Source organism: Daldinia vernicosa (assembly GCF_022497035.1).
Source record: "Daldinia vernicosa strain CBS 139.73 unplaced genomic scaffold F5Y00scaffold_59, whole genome shotgun sequence".
NCBI classification, from domain to species: Eukaryota; Fungi; Ascomycota; class Sordariomycetes; order Xylariales; family Hypoxylaceae; genus Daldinia; species Daldinia vernicosa.
In genome coordinates, this window is record NW_025953975.1 from 147,901 (window position 1) to 166,460 (window position 18,560).

At 46.9% G+C, this 18,560-nt stretch overlaps 7 protein-coding genes across 7 annotated transcripts; 4 read left to right on the forward strand and 3 right to left on the reverse strand.

Annotated features, from left to right (window-relative positions):
- Positions 1-1,065: 1,065 nt before the first annotated feature.
- F5Y00DRAFT_265784 (uncharacterized protein) lies at positions 1,066-2,216 on the reverse strand (the record flags this gene model as incomplete). Its single annotated transcript, XM_048011837.1, has 3 exons — positions 1,066-1,539; positions 1,590-1,709; positions 1,767-2,216. The coding sequence occupies 3 exons, from the start codon at positions 2,214-2,216 to the stop codon at positions 1,066-1,068; spliced, it is 1,044 nt and encodes a 347-aa protein (XP_047861180.1).
- A 1,707-nt stretch (positions 2,217-3,923) lies between these two features.
- F5Y00DRAFT_172614 (kinase-like protein) lies at positions 3,924-6,882 on the forward strand. The gene is made up of 2 exons (XM_048004886.1): positions 3,924-6,309; positions 6,360-6,882. Exons 1-2 carry the CDS (start codon positions 4,201-4,203, stop codon positions 6,699-6,701), a joined length of 2,451 nt encoding a protein of 816 aa, XP_047861181.1. The 5' UTR covers positions 3,924-4,200; the 3' UTR covers positions 6,702-6,882.
- A 1,017-nt stretch (positions 6,883-7,899) lies between these two features.
- Positions 7,900-10,623, forward strand: F5Y00DRAFT_246765 (uncharacterized protein). The gene is made up of 4 exons (XM_048009213.1): positions 7,900-8,327; positions 8,752-9,023; positions 9,081-9,698; positions 9,755-10,623. The coding sequence occupies exons 1-4, from the start codon at positions 8,231-8,233 to the stop codon at positions 10,277-10,279; spliced, it is 1,512 nt and encodes a 503-aa protein (XP_047861182.1). The 5' UTR covers positions 7,900-8,230; the 3' UTR covers positions 10,280-10,623.
- Positions 10,624-10,741: 118 nt separating this feature from the next.
- On the forward strand, positions 10,742-11,865 carry F5Y00DRAFT_273032 (NAD(P)-binding protein; the record flags this gene model as incomplete). The annotated part of the gene is made up of 2 exons (XM_048013100.1): positions 10,742-11,147; positions 11,252-11,865. Exons 1-2 carry the CDS (start codon positions 10,904-10,906, stop codon positions 11,863-11,865), a joined length of 858 nt encoding a protein of 285 aa, XP_047861183.1. The 5' UTR covers positions 10,742-10,903.
- Positions 11,866-12,014: 149 nt separating this feature from the next.
- F5Y00DRAFT_246768 (Mo25-like protein) lies at positions 12,015-14,047 on the reverse strand. Its single transcript, XM_048009214.1, has 4 exons — positions 13,573-14,047; positions 13,420-13,477; positions 12,839-13,320; positions 12,015-12,774 (listed from the first exon to the last, which is right to left on the reverse strand). Exons 1-4 carry the CDS (start codon positions 13,669-13,671, stop codon positions 12,298-12,300), a joined length of 1,116 nt encoding a protein of 371 aa, XP_047861184.1. The 5' UTR covers positions 13,672-14,047; the 3' UTR covers positions 12,015-12,297.
- A 338-nt stretch (positions 14,048-14,385) lies between these two features.
- On the reverse strand, positions 14,386-14,867 carry F5Y00DRAFT_172677 (uncharacterized protein). Its single transcript, XM_048004887.1, has 3 exons — positions 14,680-14,867; positions 14,509-14,604; positions 14,386-14,445 (listed from the first exon to the last, which is right to left on the reverse strand). Exons 1-3 carry the CDS (start codon positions 14,740-14,742, stop codon positions 14,422-14,424), a joined length of 183 nt encoding a protein of 60 aa, XP_047861185.1. The 5' UTR covers positions 14,743-14,867; the 3' UTR covers positions 14,386-14,421.
- A 223-nt stretch (positions 14,868-15,090) lies between these two features.
- Positions 15,091-18,415, forward strand: F5Y00DRAFT_172678 (Sfi1 spindle body protein-domain-containing protein). Its single transcript, XM_048004888.1, has 2 exons — positions 15,091-15,501; positions 15,557-18,415. The coding sequence occupies exons 1-2, from the start codon at positions 15,324-15,326 to the stop codon at positions 18,178-18,180; spliced, it is 2,802 nt and encodes a 933-aa protein (XP_047861186.1). The 5' UTR covers positions 15,091-15,323; the 3' UTR covers positions 18,181-18,415.
- The last annotated feature ends 145 nt before the right edge of the window (positions 18,416-18,560 follow it).

The window sequence follows — 18,560 nt, forward strand, 5'->3', positions numbered from 1 at the left end:
GATGCTATTCATATCCGGTTCCCCTCCCAACTATTTGGGTTCGCGTCTCAACTGTTTGCGTCATCCCTTTGTAGTATCTATGATCTATGCATTAGGAGGTACTCATCCATTACCCTTATCAGACATTTTTGGAACATAAGAGAATATGGCAGGTAGGTAATGAGATGAATGCATTACTAGAGGGCCCAAGCGCCTGGCGGTCCCTCTTCGCTGCGCTCAGAGGGAACCAAAAACCTGGGACAGACCAAAATTCTGGGACAAGATAGTGTTTAGTATGTAGAATGTATGGGCTGCACTAACATTTTCAACCATTTTTAGGTCAATAAAAACCCCAACTTGACGAATTTTGTAGCTATAGAAAATCTGTTAATATTAAAAATTTATTTGAAAAATAAGAAAAATTTTGATATAAGTTGCATGTTTATAGCTGTAATGTTGGTTAAGTTATGGCTGTTATAATGTGGTGTTTTTTAAAAAGTGTATGGGGTATATGTGGGATATTCGGATTCGACTAAATTCTTTTTGAAAAAAATAACCATTTTTTATTTTTATTTTTATTTAAATTCGAAAAAAATGTTTTTATATAGAATAGAATATTTATAATATATTTTATATTGGAAATATATTTTTATTTATTTTGTTGAATTAAATATAAGGTGTTGAAATTTGGATTTTATATGAGAAATAGGTATTTTGTTGCCAAGGCTGTCCCAGAATTTTGGTTTGTCCCAGGTTTTTGGTTCCCTCTGAGCGCAGCGAAGAGGGACCGCCAGGCGCTTGGGCCCTCTAGTATTCATTATTCTGCGATAACTCTCCAGGTTCGACTTTGCCCAAATATACGACAAAGCAAGTCTCTAACCGCCGTTATGCACCACCTGCTTAGAAAATAATTAAAATAGGTTTGATGATAATATGCTTGATAACCTGTTGTTTCTTCTATTTCTTCTTGTGCACCATCTCGCCGAGTGTAGTAAAGCTTTGTCGGCTGGGAATGCTCACGAGTCGTTGACCCTTTAGGACGCATCATCTTCATCTAAAAATGCCCGTTTGTTCTTCTTATGAATATTATTCACCCTCTACTGGGCCTTCTCCCTGGAATATCGACGCCTCATAGAACAGCGTTGAGTCTTCGGTATTCTCTCGGCCGCTATAGAGACCTCGAAAGCCGGGTGTCTCAAGACCGGATGGACTGCTGGTGGCATCCCCCATTCCCCTCATAGTGTTGGACCTATATGCCGATCGAGAGGCTACTCGTAGGACAGGCGCAGTGTACGCGCCGTGAAGACGACTTTGGTGACGTGATTCTGGGAGATTGAGTGGTGTCTGCGGCTGCGATGACGCCGGAAGAGAGTCGTTATAAATTCTAAACCCAAGTTCCGTCCCGCTCATTGGTTCTAGCTCATCCCTCCGCCCCGGAGAACCAGACTCGGAGCTACTAGCGTGTGGCGTTGGCGACGGAGAGCCGCGGCCTGGAGAACGGACGATAGACCCCACGAATCTAACCGCCGAACTGACAAGTCGTCTCCTACTTCTAAGGGGCTGAGACGATAAAATTAGCGAGGGCCTTTACGACTACGCTTTTTACTCACTAGAGAGCCCGACCGAACGTCGGTATGCGCCATCCGAAGAGATGATCGTCTTGGGGGCGTTTCTGGTGGTTCTTGGCCGGAGCTGTCGCGGCGAGGCTTCGCCTGCATACCACTAGAGTTCTATCAACCGAGAGTAGTTAGCTCTGCCAATTTCTCCGAATAATAGAAAAGGCTCACCGAGGGTAGTGATTGCGCGTCCGATACGGATCGTTTTTCTTTCGAGAATGGCGGAGGCAGCGTCGTTGGCAAGTTTCCCCAGCCCATAGGATGCGACAAATTCGAGGCGCTTGGAGTACCGCTTTGCGAGGAAGATGGTATACCCTGAGAGCTACTTTCAACAGAGTCATCACCAGGCTTTGGTGGTCGAGGCGGACATGCCAGAAGTTTAGAGCTTTCTTTGACACTTGTGGTAGATGACCTTTTGGAGATAAGTTCCGGGGTTGATTGGTTTAAAACGTTATATTCCGTCTCGATGCTCTTAGCTACAGGAACCGGTTTCTTGGTACGTATAGGTAAGTTACCTAGAGTACCTTCTCTAGCAAGATACTTCTTAAATCGAAGATGACGTTCAAACTCCTTAACCTCTGTTATGGTCAAGGAGATCGTGGTTGGTGGTAGGCGTAACATGTTGTTAGAGGATCATCATCATCATCAGCCAGAGAATGGCTGGAATATGGCCAAGTTGCGTGTGGGAAAAATTGGGACAAGTTTTGCCTCGATATAAGTACTTCGTGTGGTTTTTATGATTGCTATAATTGTTAAAGTTGCCATAGCTGATACCCGAGACAAGAAGCTACGAGCTAAGCAACTGATATTCTCGACTATACATGCACTTGACATATGTTGGCATCAATGGTCTTTCTTCAGTTAGGTACCTAACATACATATGCTAAAGAAATAACTACACAAAAAAGTATGTAATTCGAATAAAGCAACAACTTAACATACCACATCAATAGGCTTCCGCTACAATTAATAACTTGTCGATTGCAAATAATCATAAACAACTAAAACGCGCAAATAGCTTTCTCTCGAACCAATTCGTATGCGTGAGATTAAAGCATCTAAGAGCGGTTATACTGATTGTTTTATAAGAGTTACCTAGGTTAAAGATTTGTGTTAAAAACATGACCAATAATCAGTGTTTGTCTTATGACTATGCACAAGGACTAAGGGGGTTTCTCATCGTATGTACCTAACCTCAACTTTAATACTCACGCACTTTACTACTGTAGCGTTACATAATCAAGTTAAAATAGAAGCTGTCAGATTGTGTAATTGAATGAAGTTTTGGGTTCATTCGTACATGTCTATTAATAACTTAAATTAATGGGCAAATGCGTTTGATTTCCGATTCTTATGAGGCGGCAGCTTTGAAAGAACATTAAAGGTACCTTGGTCCAATAAATATACAATATGTACATATACAGGCAGCATAACTTTGAAAGGTACCTGCACAGATAACAAAGTTACCTGAAAACCTGCTAGGTGAGTTGCACCTTGTACGGTCTACGGTGTGTACAGCGTACCTCTAATGAAGATTACGAGGTGACGCTAACGACATGTCCCAAGGGAAAGGTCCAATCCGCTGTTAGCAGACACTAACGGTTCCCACACTTTCCCCCCTCAGCATACGTGTACTTAATATTGTAGCAAGGTACCTGATTGTACCTTAGTCAGTAAAGTTCCACTAAGGCAGTAGGTAGCAGGTACGTACGGTATCTAACGTACATACATAAGTAGATACATACATTGTACCTACGTAGTTAGGAGGCAGTTAACTTCCAATGGACCTCGAGTTTGCTGTTCAACCTGCCACTTTTTTATGAAATTAGTATCGACCAATCTATCCGAACTACCTGACTACTTGACTACCTGACTACCTGCGTACCATCTGCGCGTTAGTATGCTCATCGCCCGTTCTTGTTTGGGCCCTTGTCCGTGTGTCCATGCATGGCAACAATTGGATTGAGATTTGAATGTTCTAGTCGTGTTCTACCCACGCTGCCCACGGCTACATTGCCGCGTTGAAAATTACACGCGGAACAGCAGAACGTACGTGCAGCAGTAATTACAGAATATCAGTCTAATTTCTCTACACCTACCTATCGTATCCTATCTACCCTATCCTATCCTTTCCAACCTCTATTTCCCTCTTCCCTCTTAACCCCTTACCCTGCCGACTGGATATTTTCCATCCCAACCTGACATGACCTAATCTTTTCGCCTTTAGAGGTGAGGCCGAGTCCCCTAAAGAACGCCGCATTCGAGGTAGCACATCTGCCACCGCCGGCGGTCGGGTTTTATTAGAGGCTCGAGCAGGTGTTCTTAAATCTGAACTTCGCTTCCTTAGTGGTCAGTAGAACGAACCCCCAAAGACAACAAATCTACATCCTAGGGACCATCAATGGTCTCATCTGTCGACGACAAGTTGTGGACAACACCTCTTAGAACCATTTCTATCGATACGGACTGGCAGATTATTCGCCTACCGTCCTGATTCGATACCTGTTGTTTGATCATCCACCCAAAAATCAACCAGACCCCCCCCTAACGGCCTATCACCAACATTTAGCTAATTTCTCCATTGTCATTCCGGATTGCGGGCACAATGAATAACGATCTTAGCCTCTCGAGGGCTCTGGGTGGCCTACGCATTGCAAACCCAGACGATGCTGAACCGGGCCCGCCTCAAGAAGCCGACGAAGACGTCAATGTACCTATGTCAAACCAAACCACTCCCGATACCCGCCCCTCCGAGTCCGACTCCCACACAGGACAGAGTAGACCTCAGACAGCAGAGATGTCAACGGCTATCTCCGGTATGACGGCCGATCCTCAAGGTCAGACATCCACGTATGCACAAAATGGAGCGTCACCATATGCGAACCCCTCTTCTTCGCGACCTCCATCTGGACTGTATAGTACTGCAACGGCAGCGGAACGGGATCAAGCTGCAAACTCTTACCATATCCTGAGAACAGAACCGTCCAGGACACCTGTGTATCCGGGTAAGATTGACTCGAGAACGCCTTCAGAGTATGCGCCGAGCGTCCCTTCCCGCGAACCGAGTTACCGGGAGCGACCATATAATCAGAACCGCCAGCTCCAAGCTGTAGCTGGGGGTGGCCCTTTACCTCCTAGGAGGAGTTCGAAGGGCATGGGTGGTGGCTATGCCTCGATCCCCGGTGTCCCTACTGTTCCCGAACCTCGTGGTCTTGGGCTAGATGTGCCGGTGTCCAATAGCAGCGAGGAGTGGAAAGATAGGGGAGCCGCCGTTTCGATACGGAAGGAAGTAGATTCCAACGGAAAAACTATCATGAGGCCAGTCAAGAAGGGCGTGCGAGACTTTGCCTTCGGCCGCGTTTTAGGGGAGGGTTCATACAGCACAGTATATTTCGCTACGGATCGGCAGACACTTAAGGAATATGCCATAAAGGTTCTCGAGAAGAAACACATTATCAAGGAAAGAAAGATAAAATACGTCAACATCGAAAAGGATACCCTCAACCGCCTCACCGAACATCCAGGTATCGTACGACTCTACTACACCTTCCAAGACGAAAATTGCTTGTATTACGTTTTGGATCTTTGTAATGGTGGCGAGCTCTTAGGTGTGTTAAAAAAGACAGGCACTTTCGATGTAGAGTGTACGAGGTTCTTCGGGGCCCAGATTCTGGATGCCATCGAATATATGCACTCGCGTGGCGTCATCCACAGGGATTTGAAGCCCGAAAACGTCCTCCTTGACGACCAACTACATGTCAAAATCACCGATTTTGGGACAGCTAGGCTATTGAGCGATCCGAGAGCACCGCAGGCTCCTCCCAGAATCGAAGATATGGGGACTAGCTCTAAGAGTAAAGATGAGGATGACGATAACCGTGCAGCATCCTTCGTAGGTACGGCCGAGTATGTCAGCCCCGAACTTCTCACCAACAAAAATGCGTGCAAGGCGAGTGATTTATGGGCCTTTGGCTGTATTATCTATCAATTACTAGCTGGTCGACCACCGTTCAAGGCTGGGTCTGAATATTTGACATTCCAAAAGATCGTCAACCTCGAATATGAATTCCCTGTAGGCTTTCCTCCTGCTGCGAGGGATCTAGTTGAGCGTTGTCTAGTTCTGGATCCAGCAAGGCGCCTTACAATCGAACACATCAAAAATCATGAATTCTTCGACGGTCAGCAGTTCGGTAAGGTCTTGTGGAAAACAAAGGCACCGCGATTGCGACCGTACGTTCCACCGTCTCAGGAGCCTAAAATAATCCAGCTTAATGGATCGTCCTCTGGCCAACAGCCTTCATCCCGACCTGCTACGACTGGGAACGGCCTGAATGGCCCTTCTCGCGGACCGGGGAGGATTATCACTGACATCCCGCCACCATCGCAACTCGATATTGAATGGTCACCTGTGTTGACAAGAACGAACGAGAGGATTTTGCGACTTGGCGACCTTATGGTCATGTCATCGCCAATTCCGAACAGTCCACATAACAAAGGCGACGAGCCCCATAGGAAATTCTCTCGGTTTTTTGGTGGTAGCACAACGAAGAAGAGGCAACGACTAGTCATGATCACGTCTAGTGGGAGGATTATCTTGGCCCCGGCCGGAGGGGAAGAGAAAAAGACGAAATTGGAGATCTCACTTTTGACACCGGACTGCTCGTGGAAGAGCCAGGTAGACGCAAAGGGACAGACGGTGTGGTGTGTTGATTCGGTGAGTTTTCCATGCTCCGACTTGTTTATGTTTGTACTTACAGGTGGTAGGCTGGCATTCACTATACCTTTGAAGATGTCAAGCCATCTTCTTCACTCGAACTGCCTCGTCCCACAGCGGACGACTGGCTTGAGAGTTTACAGCAAGCCAGGGACATTGCGATATCCTCTAACGTTAGTCGTTCGTATACTAGCGATAACGCGTTTGGGGAGATGTCGTCGTCGATGTCTAGCCCAGCAAGTACTTTTGGTCCAGAAGGCTACAACATCAATGATAGGTCTCATCGCAATCACCTAAGCAAGAGCCAGGGAAGCCTGGAGGATGCAGCGAATGCGAAACGCAATCGATTTAGCAAGCGGCAATCCAAACAAGGATTAGGTTCAGCTTTTTAGCAATAGCTGTACATTTGTAGCTTGGAAATACTTTCATGCTTGGCACTCGGACTTTGCGCAAACTCGGCTAACTATCCGTTAGGGCCTACCTAGTTTTCCCTTTCTTGGAGGCATTTCTCTTCTTTCATATGCGGCATGTTCTAGCGAGGCGTAGGCTTTGGTAGTTTTTGGTGACATTTGAAGAGGTGCACATCATGACACAACACATGCATTTTGGGAGTTTCCCTGTCACCGGCCCATGCCTCTTATTGAGGTATGCGCTCGGTATCTCATTTTAGATGGATTAGAAGGATTACATTACGCATGACCATACCTCACATTCCCTAATATAATATTCCAACATAAAATTCCTTTCAGGCCCCTAGATTAGGGAGGGGGAGAAAAAGCCACAGAATGCCGAGCCCGGGGTTGCTGTTTGGTTGTAAAGGGCGGGGAAGAGTGCTCGCATAGCCGTGTTGAGGGTCTGGAACTGGAAAGGTAGATGTTTGAGAAATAGGAGTCCGTAATGGACCCAAATCTTCAGGAGTCTAAAAGGACGTGACTGAATCAATGGAACTGGCAAAAGCAAGTTAGACATTCCCCGGCGTGATTGATGGGTTGATTAGTATGTTGCAGAGGCGGTTCTCATAGGTTCGGGTTCCCGCCAACCTGCCATGCCATATATTATAGGTTGTAGTAGCGAGGTTGAGGCCGTCATGATTTCGTCAGTTGGATTCACAGAAAATAGTAGTGTGAAGAATACCGGTGCTCCCCTATCATCTCCCAAGACGCGAGCGAGCTACGAAGTAACCCCTTAACCAACCGTATCTCAGCTGAGAACGTGGGTTTGGTAGGACATAGGCACTCCGTAAGGAAGGTCCCTAACCGTTTAAGCCAATCGGTCTATAAAGTAACTAATATATAAATAATTTTCAAGAGGATAAGGTATCCTATAACCTATGTAGGTAGGTATGTAATAATGTAACTACCTCCCAAGATAGTAATATTGATTGGAGTATATAAGTTAAGTACCTAGGTACATATGTCGTAAGATAGGTACATAGGTACGTGAACTAATGCACGGATCGTGTATATTTGGGTACTACCTCTTAACCTTATAGGTATGGAGGCTACTAGCCACATCAGCCACTTGGAGCTCTATCTAAACCGGGTCCGACTCCAGAGCCAAACCATTCCATTCCATTTTTTTCCCTTTGAACCCGCTTTGTAGGTGTTAAGCCAAGCCGGTCATACTCCAAAAACTACCCTACATATGTAGAAAGTACATAATTCTCCAATCATTCGAACAGACCGCGACGAGGCGACACGCGCTTTTTCCAACGACTATCCAAATCTCCGACCCAGATAACTCGGGCCATCTCCCCCCATACAGCCATACTGCCTATTCCCAATCGCGATCGAAATTGGTGTCGCACGCTTAAACGGTGGAGCTACAACACTTTAGTTCCAACCAGTCCAAGGAATTAAAATCAAAGTAAAGCAGAATAAGAGGCATAGCAAGGCCCTGAATCGGGGCCAAAATAGTCAAGATGCAGACCGGCTACCGCCCTTACCCGCAGCAACAGGTGCCGCCGCAGCAGCAGCAGCGTACCCCCCATTCGGCCGGGCAGCGACGAGGAGGCATTGGTATGTTAACTTGACTAGTAGAACCATCTACTTTTTATTATTAACTATCTGTTTTAATACTTCTATGTATGGTCTTGAAGTATTTAAATTGTTGGCGAGTCAGTAAAACCGACAAAGCCAACAAAAGCCAGCAACAAAAAAAAAAGACTCCCCTCCCCCCTTCCACTTCCACTTCCCTCCACGCATCCACACATTGGATCCACTGGCCATTAGTTTGGACTCTTACTACCCTCTACATATGCCAATCCACTACCTATGCATATACATACACGTCGTGTACCTACAGTTCACTGCTACCGTTACCTTTCCATTATTGTTGTTGTTGCCTACCAAAACTTAACTTTCCTTAGGTCATATTCTCCCCTCCGCTCCCCTCCTTTCCTTCTTCTAGAGATTCTAGCTAACCCCTCTGTTATATCTACAGGTCCTATGATGTCGTCCGGTCCTCATCACCAAGTTCCCCTGACTCAGGCGCAAATCGCCCAGCAGCAACAGGCCGCCGCCATACAGGTCGAGATGGCTAAGCGCCGCAGCCGCAAGCCAACCGATAAGAACCTTCCTGATAACATCGACGACTGTACCGTAGGTGATATGGCGGTGAGATATCGAGAGCTTAGGGACTTTGAGAGAAGACTCGATGCGACGATGACGAGAAAACGTCTTGATATTGTCGACTCTGTAAATCGAAGTGTCAAGGTACGTGTCACATGTCTCAGCCAACATCAGATCTTATACTGACTAAACATTGCGTAGCGCTGGAAGACGCTTCGGATCTGGATTACCAACACTGCAGAAGATCAAGTCTGGCAAGGAAATAATCTTGTCGACACTTTTGATTTTAGTTCTAATCTAGAGCCCACTTATCGCGTTAAGATTGAAGGACGATTGTTGGACGACGATGATGATCTCGACAAGGATGATGATAGTGAAGATAACACGGGCGAATCCGACGACGCTGACCGCATGGAGGAAGACACGAAGCCGAAAGCGAAGTCTCCGAAATATAGGTTTTCCCATTTTTTCAAGGCCTTGAGCGTAGACTTTCCTAGCAATCGGAAGGGCATCGACCAGGTTGTCGAATGGAAAAAGCCGGAGCGTGCTGGTCCTTCGTCGAGTCTTCCCGCCGCTGCCGACTTCGACGAACTAACCTTCAAGCGTAGCGGAGACGAGAACCTCAATATTACGATCAATCTCTACAGACATGAGGAGCCCGAGCGGTACGCTGTTAGCCAGGAATTAGAAGACATCGTTGACATGTCAGAAGCTACACGACAGGAAATAGTCATGGGAATTTGGGAATATATTAAGCTGATGGGACTGCAAGAGGACGAAGAAAAGCGCAATTTCCGGTGTGATGATCTATTAAGAAAAGTGAGTAGCCGTTATACAAAATTCTACTAATACGTCCGGCTAACAAGTGGCTTCAGGCTTTTGGCATCGAAGCAGGGTCGATTCCTAGGCTGCATGAATACATTACACCGCATCTAAAACCCTTGCCACCGGTCAAGCTTCCCTACACTATCCGACTGGACGAAGAGTTTCACAAAGACCCACAACCGACCGTCTATGATGTCCGCGTTGCTGTAGATGATCCACTACGGGAGAAGATGTCTTCGTTCCTTAGCAATGCTGGTTACGCCAACATGCTGAAGGAAGCTGCTTCCCTTGACGACCAGCTCGCTATCATAATCCACGCGATCCACGTGTCCAAAGCTAAGCACGCCTTCCTGACGTCTCTTAGCGAGGACCCTGCCACTTTTGTAAGGGACTGGTTGAGTTCGCAGAAACGTGACCTCGATATAATTATGGGAGAGTCGATGAGAGGCACCGGCGAGGATGCGACCGGAGATGAGTGGAGAAAGGGAGGCAAAGATAGTATCTGGTCTACCGTCAACGCTCGCGAAAGCGTTACGGTGATGTTGTCCAAGCAGTCTGTCTTGCCACAGCGATAGCTCCTAGGTTAACCCGTGAGGCATTTAGGGATCAAGAGGAAAGGAGATGGCTACCTAAGTAATAGTCATGAGAATGGCGTATGGCGTGCTAATTTATGGCTCAGGATTACGGGTCTAGCTCGTAATCTCCTGGTGTGTAGTAAGAGTCGCTCGAGACAGAGGTTCTATATCCCTGTATTAGTAGAATGGGTATCGGTGAGAAAACGTTTCAGGGACTAGGTCTAAGAATCAATATGACCAGGGGGCAATCTATGGTCGCTTTGGGGAGTAAAGGGGGTATTGTGATCTTTGATTCGAGTTTCCAGTATAGCAATTTCATAATAAACTGACATAACATCCGTTAATGAGCATTTGACTACATGCAACACTATTGTCTTTATATGCAGGGCAATGATTGGCCTCGGTCTTTATAATACCTTATCCCCGAGGACTTTTAGCTTTAAGACTCGGAGTTTCACCCCTCAAGACGTCCTTTTTTGTATACATGATATATCCGGGCACTCCACTCCAGTTGAGTTTGCTGTCCATATATAAGAGCATAGAGGATACGTTTTTTCTATTATAATCTAATGCTAGTCATTGCTGAGCATCTAGCCGAAATCAAATTGAGTTATACGAAACAAGATGTCTGCGATCTTCAAGAAGGCTAATACGGCCGTCATTACGGGCGGCGCGTCGGGAATCGGCCTCGCGCTGGCGCAGAAGTGTATCGGCTACGGCATGAGAGTCCTCGTTGCGGATTGGGACGCCCAGGCCCTGGGGAAAGCTGGCGAGACGCTCGGGAGCGCCGCGAGTACCGTCCGTATGGACGTGAGTAAACTGGAGGACTGGAGCGGGCTTAAGGATAGGGTTACGAAGGAGTTTGGAGGTATGTATGTTGTATTTTTGCTACTAGGTAACTACCTAAGGAGCGCAGCTGGTATACGCGAGGTATAATAATAAATACTAAACGCCCCGTACGTATGTATGTAGGCCAAATCAACCTCCTAGCACTCAACGCCGGGGTCAGCGCCAAAACGGCCTTCGACGGCGAGGGCGCGGACCCAGCGGCTTTCCAGAGGATTCTCAACGTCAATTTTTTAGGCGTCGTCAACGGCATCTTGACTCTCCTTCCGCTTGTCAAGGAAAAAGCCACCGCCACTACCACCTCGGACTACAAAGCCGCAATCGTCATCACGGGCTCTAAGCAAGGCATTACCAACCCGCCCGGCAACCCGGCGTACAACGCCAGCAAAGCAGCCGTCAAGTCGGTCGCCGAGCAGCTGAGCTTCGACCTGCGCGGGCTGTCTAACGTAAACACGCACCTGCTCGTGCCGGGGTGGACCTGGACGGCGCTAGCGGGGGCGGGGAGCGGGCGCGAGAAGCCGGAGGGGCCGTGGACGCCGGGGCAGGTGGTGGATTACTTGGAGGCGAAGATGGGGGAGGGGAGGTTCTGGGTGGTGTGTCCGGATAACGACGTGGACGAGGAGACGGATAGGAGGCGGATGGTGTGGGCGGCGGGGGATGCGGTGGAGGGGAGGCCGCCGTTGAGTCGGTGGCGGGAGGAGTATAAGGGGGAGTTTGGGGAGTGGATGGGGAGGAAATGAAGGGGGAGGGGACTGGATATTATTGGGTTGTTTAAGGGGTTGGGTTATGTATAGGGGGTTCAGGGGATTATTTACTATGATTATGAAATCCGTCGTTCAGCATAACCTCATTTTCTTAGAAGAGTAACTAGTTACCAAGGGGAATTGTGTCCCTGCGGCGGGGGATGCCATATCATCGAATTCTATTACGTTTCAACGTCTCCTCGCGATTAGTTCTTATCTGTTTGTTTGTACTTTCGTTTGTCTGGTCATAACCTAAACGCCTAACTACATGCACACAATGATTGCCAATGACGGCTGCTTGGTACGTCTACTGTCTCAAGCCTAATATCTAAGAGTCCTTGCTACCAAAGCAAAGAAAAAGTTGAACCGTGGTTGAAGCTACTTACGGATGGATACATCTAATACCCGGGTCTTCCGTCAGTAGTACCCCTAAACGGCTAGCTGGCGGGTCGGGGGGACGGGATTCGGGGGCATATTCCTGATCTGCTTGATGAGGAACTCGCGCTCGTCGATGAACTGCTCGTCGTCGGTGCGGTCCTCGAGGAAATGGGAGAGGAAGTTGAGGAGCTTCTCGCGGTTCATGAGCAGGATCTTCTGCACGGCGATGGACTTGTGGGGGTTGGCCACGAAGACCTTGAAGACGTGGAAGCCCTCGTACTGCACCATCTTGCGGTCGCTGCGCAGGAGGTTCATGCATATCTTGAGGTGCTCCCCGCGGTCGACGTACGCGGTCATGACGTTGTAGTTGGACCGGTCAAGTAATATCTCACCGAGCAACTTGATCGACTGCCGCTTCGTCACGTAGCTGTTCGACTGTACTAGGATGTTGTTGTACTTGTCGAAGAAGAGCTCGAAGTTTATCGAGAGGTAACGCGGCACGAGCTCTTTATGTTTCGTCAGAAGTTCCTAGAATAACGTCTGTTAGATGATGTCTTGTAGTCTTGCATTTCAATAATATAATTGGACGTACTCTGAATGTTGTGAAGGCGTCAGCAGCAACCTCAAACGAGCTCTTATCGATCCAATCGAAGAATCGCCAAAAGACTCCGTTGCCGCTCTGTGGCCGTTCCCTATCGATTGCCGTCACGCCCTTCAAACTGGAACCGGGCTCTTCTCCATCGTCGTATAATATAATGGCAGCGGCTGCCTCATTTTTCAGAACCTCACGAAGTACGCTGCCCGCGGGCGTTGCGCTCTCCTTGTGATCGTAACCTCGACACAGCTCTAATAAGATTTGGGGTTTATTATTCACTACGTAGCTCAATGCGACGGGATCTGTCTTTGGCGACGCTGTGGGGGGTCGGAAGCGGAAGACGTATGAGAATATGACCTGGGTGTCTTTCCGGGATTCGAAGGGGAGGCGGTGTAGGGTTTGAGCTAGCAGAAGGAGAAGGTCCTCTTCTATCAGACCTGTAACCAGCTGGTATACTTGCTCTGGGGTACTATCTACGTCTGCGATCGAATATGTTAGTATTTATTATTTATTATATTATTATATAACAGGTTATGGATGACTTTGCGCGGGGAATGGGGAGGCAAGTAAGTACATACCTGGTGTTCCTTGAAGTATGAGCTTCATCTGACTGAGCACCTTGGCAAGCTCGTCGGCCTATAGCAGGATAGTTAGTTAGCATATTGTATAATTGACATAATATTAATATTATATTAGGATTGGAAATCTGGGCTTATGTACGGAATACATACTTTGCCAGGGGCGTCAAGTTTGAGAACATGGTCTCTAGCTTGCTTGGGAAGATCCAGAGCGTTAGTCCTGGTTCTGCCCCTCGAAAATAAGAAAGACATGGTTGTGCGATTAGCTATGCGTATACGTATAACGTATAGCGTATAACGTATAAGGAATTCGAATTAGGTAGTTTATAAATTCTTTGGACCGCAGATTGTTGTAGATGTTGTCTGCTCTCAGTCCTAGCCACATGTAGGCAGGTAGAGTAGACCTCGATAGGCAGGAGACGGGGCGGGTTTGGATATTTTTAGTCAACCAAGATCGTCATTGTACTTGTCCAGGCTGATTGATTCGAAGATGCCCGACGTCGTTATCCCAAAACTTGGTCTACCTTGGTGGTGAGGCCTGAATGGTGCCATGTGCCATGTGCCGCTTGCTGGTAATTGTTTATTGTAAATCCGGGGATCGGAATGTTTATTTACGGGGCGGATAACCTCAGCTGAGGCCCTGTGTCAGTGTGTCAGTGTGTTAGGTTAGTCTGTTAGGTTAGTCTAATGGCAACCAACCGTCGAGTGCTTTAGCGTCTGTGCTCTAGCGTCACTTCCACATATACTACTACCTAGGTACCTCATGTATTGTACCTCGGTGCGGGTATCTTATCTTTAGTAATTGAATAACCCTTACAATTTAATTTACGTACTCTTAGGTATTTTCATACTATTAGATGGCGGGGATTTAAAGCGAGATTCACGTCATAACATCAAGACCAACTGCATCAAGACTTGTCTTTGTCTCTACCTAAGTTGAGAAAGACGAGCTAATACGTCCAACGCCATAGCCCCTAGATGGAAACCTCAATGTTACTGCAGTCACCTAGCCTGTTTTGACGCTTTCTATATTCCTTATGAGTTCCCATGATTTTGAACAAGGTGTAAGGTAGATGATATATTACTCACCAAGACACAGTCTTTTAACTTGAGAAACTCATTGACGCATTTATCTTTGTGGACCGCGTTATATTCTTCCACGATGCATTTTCCGTATACCGTTGCCTATGTATAAACGACCGTGAGCTTTGATGTCCCATGATATATGATGTATATTAATCTATTAAAAGTGTATATTACCTCGGTAGAGCATCGTGAAACCGCAGCAGCAAATCTCTGAATTGGCCGTTGACGTGTTGGCATTTTTCTAATACACGTTGATAAAAGCTGAAGCCAGAATCTTTATAGTTTTGACCGTTTTGGCCAAGTTCTCGCTGTAAAATACTTGTGGTCGTCTTATAAAATTATGGGATTGCTATTTCTCTAGGTTACTAACATTGAAGGTACGTCGATATTAGAATATGAAAGCGTATTCTTATGCGATAAGGAGATAAGGTAACCGCTAGGTACATATGTACATACATAACGTTAGTGTAGGTAGGTACACAAAGAGAGCCCCACTCATGCAGTCTGCTAGGTGGGGGTTGGGTCCGAATATTTCGATAACGCGACGCGATGAACCTCACTTCCGTCTTTCAATCAATCAATCAATTCAGTTATCGCAATCAATTCCAAGTTACCTATAACCATTGCAATCCCGCTTTTCTTTGCTGAATTATCCTACTCCCTAATCAATTGTCCGCCTTTTCAAATCATGCTCCTCATTTGCCGGCTTACCTGCGATTAGCACTTGCATCGATCTTATTCCTCAAAATAGTTCAAATTGAGCTTAAGTAAGACGATGCTCGGGCTTACGAGTATCGTGCCTCTGTCGCTACTCTACCATGGCTCTTTCACATAGTCGCCAGTCTTCGACCTCTTCCGATATTTCTGATGAATTTTCCGCCCCGGAGTCTATCCCTGAATCTATCCCTGAGTCCACAACTCACCGCTCCGTGGCTCCGCCTGCCATGCTCCCTTCTCAAGTCCTGGCTATGGAACGCGATAGGTATTCCGACGAAGGTAGGGTTTTCATTCTTAGCTACATAGTTGCTTAATTCGCTAAAATCTTTTATAGATATTGGTATTCTGTGGGAAATCGTGACCAAGGCTGAAGAGATCTTATCCGAGCTCACGCCTTCTTCTCGTCTACCAACTCACGCTTTATTTAAAGCTTATGATGAGATTCTTCCAAGGCATAACCTCGACCCGGACGAAGACCAGCTTATCAGTAAGCTTGTCTTCCGGGTTGGAGGTGTCAAAAAGCCGATTTCGCTTAAAGAGAAGTTCAAGGTAGTCATGTCGCAGATGGAAATTACTGTTCAAATGGATGGTTCTTCGGCGCATGAGAGCGATGCCGGAGAAGTTCACATTGATCCTGCTTCTGATAAATCTCTCGGTTTTATCAATGGTGATTATATAGGCAACGATTACACTATCCTAGAGGACGACAATAATCGACATCTGCATAACGCAAACAACCAGGCTAACCTCTCTGTGATCGAACAACACCTCGAAAATAGCGCAATTTCTTTTCGTAAGAAATACCAGAATAAATTCTCTGCTACGAGCGCTCTTCGGCAATGGCAGAAGAAGTCAGAATTCATTGCCAACATTTGCGGTCAGTTCGATGCTGCTCGGCAGGCTGACTTGGAAGAAGATGTTGGGACGAAGTTCGAAATTTGGAGAACTATCGCTGCTGAAGTGGACAACGTACCACCTCAATATCTGCCCCCTAATGTATATTCAAAGAGGATCGAGGGGATCGCCGTTCGGGCCCATGACATCCACGTTACTAGAACTACACTGAGATGTTGGCGGCAAAGTGCGAAAGAGGAAGGTAGTAGGGTCCGGAAAATCGAGGACTCATCAGACCCCTTGGAACGTGTCGCGGCAAAGGCGCATAAATATATGATGCTGTCCCGCGCCTTTGCGAATTGGTACAACCGCTGGGAGGAAGAGTCGGAGAAGGCACAGATGGCCGCTAAGGTCTATGAAATGAGCCTAAAATCTAAAGCATTCGGTCTGCGCCAGCGTCCGGGCGACGACATTCACAACAACGGTGCTCATGATGCCCACTTCGATGCTTCTCCTTCTGCTAACCCTGGCAATTTCGAAACCGCGCCTGAAATTCCTCCGGTTGGCGATAATGTTGGGTTTAATGTTGCTGTTGAGCCTTCTGGTTTATCAAGTACTGCAGTTGGGACTCATGAGAAGGGATTTTCCGAGGCTTCTACAAGAATTTCATCTCACAAAAATGATCTGGTTGAGATAATGGATGAAATGGATGAAACCACACTACTTGCGCGAAGGCATATTCTCCGCATGCGCTACTATGATGCCTGGGAGAAATACACAGCGGAAAATGTACAGAGGGCCAGAAATTTTCGTGCGGAACAGCAAGACGGTCAAGTGGCGCATGCCATCCCTCTATGGCGTTCCCAAGCTAAAAAGGCTTCTCTGGAGCAGGAAACGATGCAATACAATGCTAAAAGGGCCAGCTACTACAACAAGACTGTAAAAGCTCTCGACACATGGAGACAAGAGAGCCAAGAAAAAATGCACGGACACGATGAGATACTTGAGGACTATGCTACACGAGCCAATTTCTACTATAAAGCTACAAGAATACTACCTACCTGGCAGAATGCAGCTGAACAAGCTGCCCAACAGCAAGGGATTCTTGAGCTTTATGCGAATCGAGCTGAATATTTTTCTAAGGCTACAAATTCGCTTCCCCTTTGGAGAACACAGACGCAGCATATTGACCACGAGGAGAAGAAATTGGCGACCTATGCTCGGCGAGCCGATTACTATTATAAAACTCGAGGTGCCTTGTTGGCATGGCATGATATTTCCAAACAAACGCGCAAACGGAGGTTGAAAGAAGCACATCTGGAAACCCGTCGTATTGTGAAGAAAGGCATGGGGGAACGATGTATTGCACAATGGCGCGAAAAACTACAGCCGAGCTCCGAACGGCTTGAAGTGATGGATATACTCCTAGAAGATGTCATTACGGACCAAGAATCGAAACAACTTGTGGGAGCACTCGGAACGTGGCGTGAGAAGGCACAGCAGAAGGAGGAAATGGAGTTGATGAGCGATGCAATGGTCGAGGGGAAATTTTTACAACAGTGGAGGGATCAATCAGTATATCATCAAGAGCTGGAAGTTGAAGCTAAGGAACATTGGAAAGAGAAGACGATGTCTCGTACGCTGAAAAATTGGAACCTTAGTTCCCTCCAAGTTCAGAATCGACCACTCATAGTGGCAAACGCGCTAGAAAAGAAGGACAGGAGACTGGTGCGAAATGGGTTTGAGAACTGGTACAGCCGAACAGCAGACAAGCTTGTTCCTATCGAGCTCGAGGATGGAAGCTACAAGAGTGTGGAGCAAGTGGTAGAAGATGCTCAACATCAGGCCTCTCTAAACCATGCGCGGGGTTTGTTGGATAACTGGAAAGCCGCAGTGAAGGGTGGGAATGATAATATTCAACAAGAGACGTACACTCCCACCCCAGGAAGGCCGCGTCTCTTCCTAGGAGGCCTGAGTCTGCGGGAGACGACAACACCATTAGCACCCGTACCGGGTCGGAATTGGCGAGCTAGCGAAACGGCAGTGAGGGGGTCGGCAATCGCAGGTAGAGCTAGTCGTTCCAGTCGCGCCGCGAGGAACCTTAGGGTTTCATGGGCGCAATAATTGGGCTAGTCCAGTTGATAATATAATCGACGCTATGGGTATGGGGTTTGTCTTGTTTGGAAGTATGATGGAATCTTACATGGAATAGGCGCAAATGGCATTTTTACATAGTGATACCCCTGGATCTGCTGGTTCGAAAGATTCAAAGATACTTGTAATAGAATATATGGACTTTTGGGCCATGTTATTATATTAGTGTTACATAGGTAGGCGCACAGTTATCCTTATTTATTAGGTATAATCCTATGCTATCGATGAAAGTTCAATATTCCTCTGTAAAGTAGTATATATTAGGAACATGTATTCCGTATGCCAATAGACTTAAGAGGCATTATAAGGGTGAGAAGAGGATCCACCAGTTATTGCATTCACCTTTTTAG

Excerpts from the sequence above, each read along its gene's own strand:
- F5Y00DRAFT_172614 (XM_048004886.1), top strand. The coding sequence starts at position 4,201 with ATGAATAACGATCTTAGCCTCTCGAGGGCTCTGGGTGGCCTACGCATT. Across the intron at positions 6,310-6,359 it reads CGGTGTGGTGTGTTGATTCG|GCTGGCATTCACTATACCTT; the intron begins GTGAGTTTTCCA and ends TACAGGTGGTAG.
- F5Y00DRAFT_246765 (XM_048009213.1), top strand. The coding sequence starts at position 8,231 with ATGCAGACCGGCTACCGCCCTTACCCGCAGCAACAGGTGCCGCCGCAG. Across the intron at positions 8,328-8,751 it reads GCAGCGACGAGGAGGCATTG|GTCCTATGATGTCGTCCGGT; the intron begins GTATGTTAACTT and ends TTATATCTACAG. Across the intron at positions 9,024-9,080 it reads CTGTAAATCGAAGTGTCAAG|CGCTGGAAGACGCTTCGGAT; the intron begins GTACGTGTCACA and ends AACATTGCGTAG.
- F5Y00DRAFT_246768 (XM_048009214.1), bottom strand. The coding sequence starts at position 13,671 with ATGTCTTTCTTATTTTCGAGGGGCAGAACCAGGACTAACGCTCTGGAT. Across the intron at positions 13,321-13,419 it reads CATACTTCAAGGAACACCAG|ACGTAGATAGTACCCCAGAG; the intron begins GTATGTACTTAC and ends ATTCGATCGCAG. Across the intron at positions 12,775-12,838 it reads ACGCCTTCACAACATTCAGA|GAACTTCTGACGAAACATAA; the intron begins GTACGTCCAATT and ends ACGTTATTCTAG.
- F5Y00DRAFT_172677 (XM_048004887.1), bottom strand. The coding sequence starts at position 14,742 with ATGCCAACACGTCAACGGCCAATTCAGAGATTTGCTGCTGCGGTTTCA. Across the intron at positions 14,605-14,679 it reads TTTCACGATGCTCTACCGAG|GCAACGGTATACGGAAAATG; the intron begins GTAATATACACT and ends GTTTATACATAG. Across the intron at positions 14,446-14,508 it reads AGTTAAAAGACTGTGTCTTG|AAAGCGTCAAAACAGGCTAG; the intron begins GTGAGTAATATA and ends TAAGGAATATAG.
- F5Y00DRAFT_172678 (XM_048004888.1), top strand. The coding sequence starts at position 15,324 with ATGGCTCTTTCACATAGTCGCCAGTCTTCGACCTCTTCCGATATTTCT. Across the intron at positions 15,502-15,556 it reads CGATAGGTATTCCGACGAAG|ATATTGGTATTCTGTGGGAA; the intron begins GTAGGGTTTTCA and ends AATCTTTTATAG.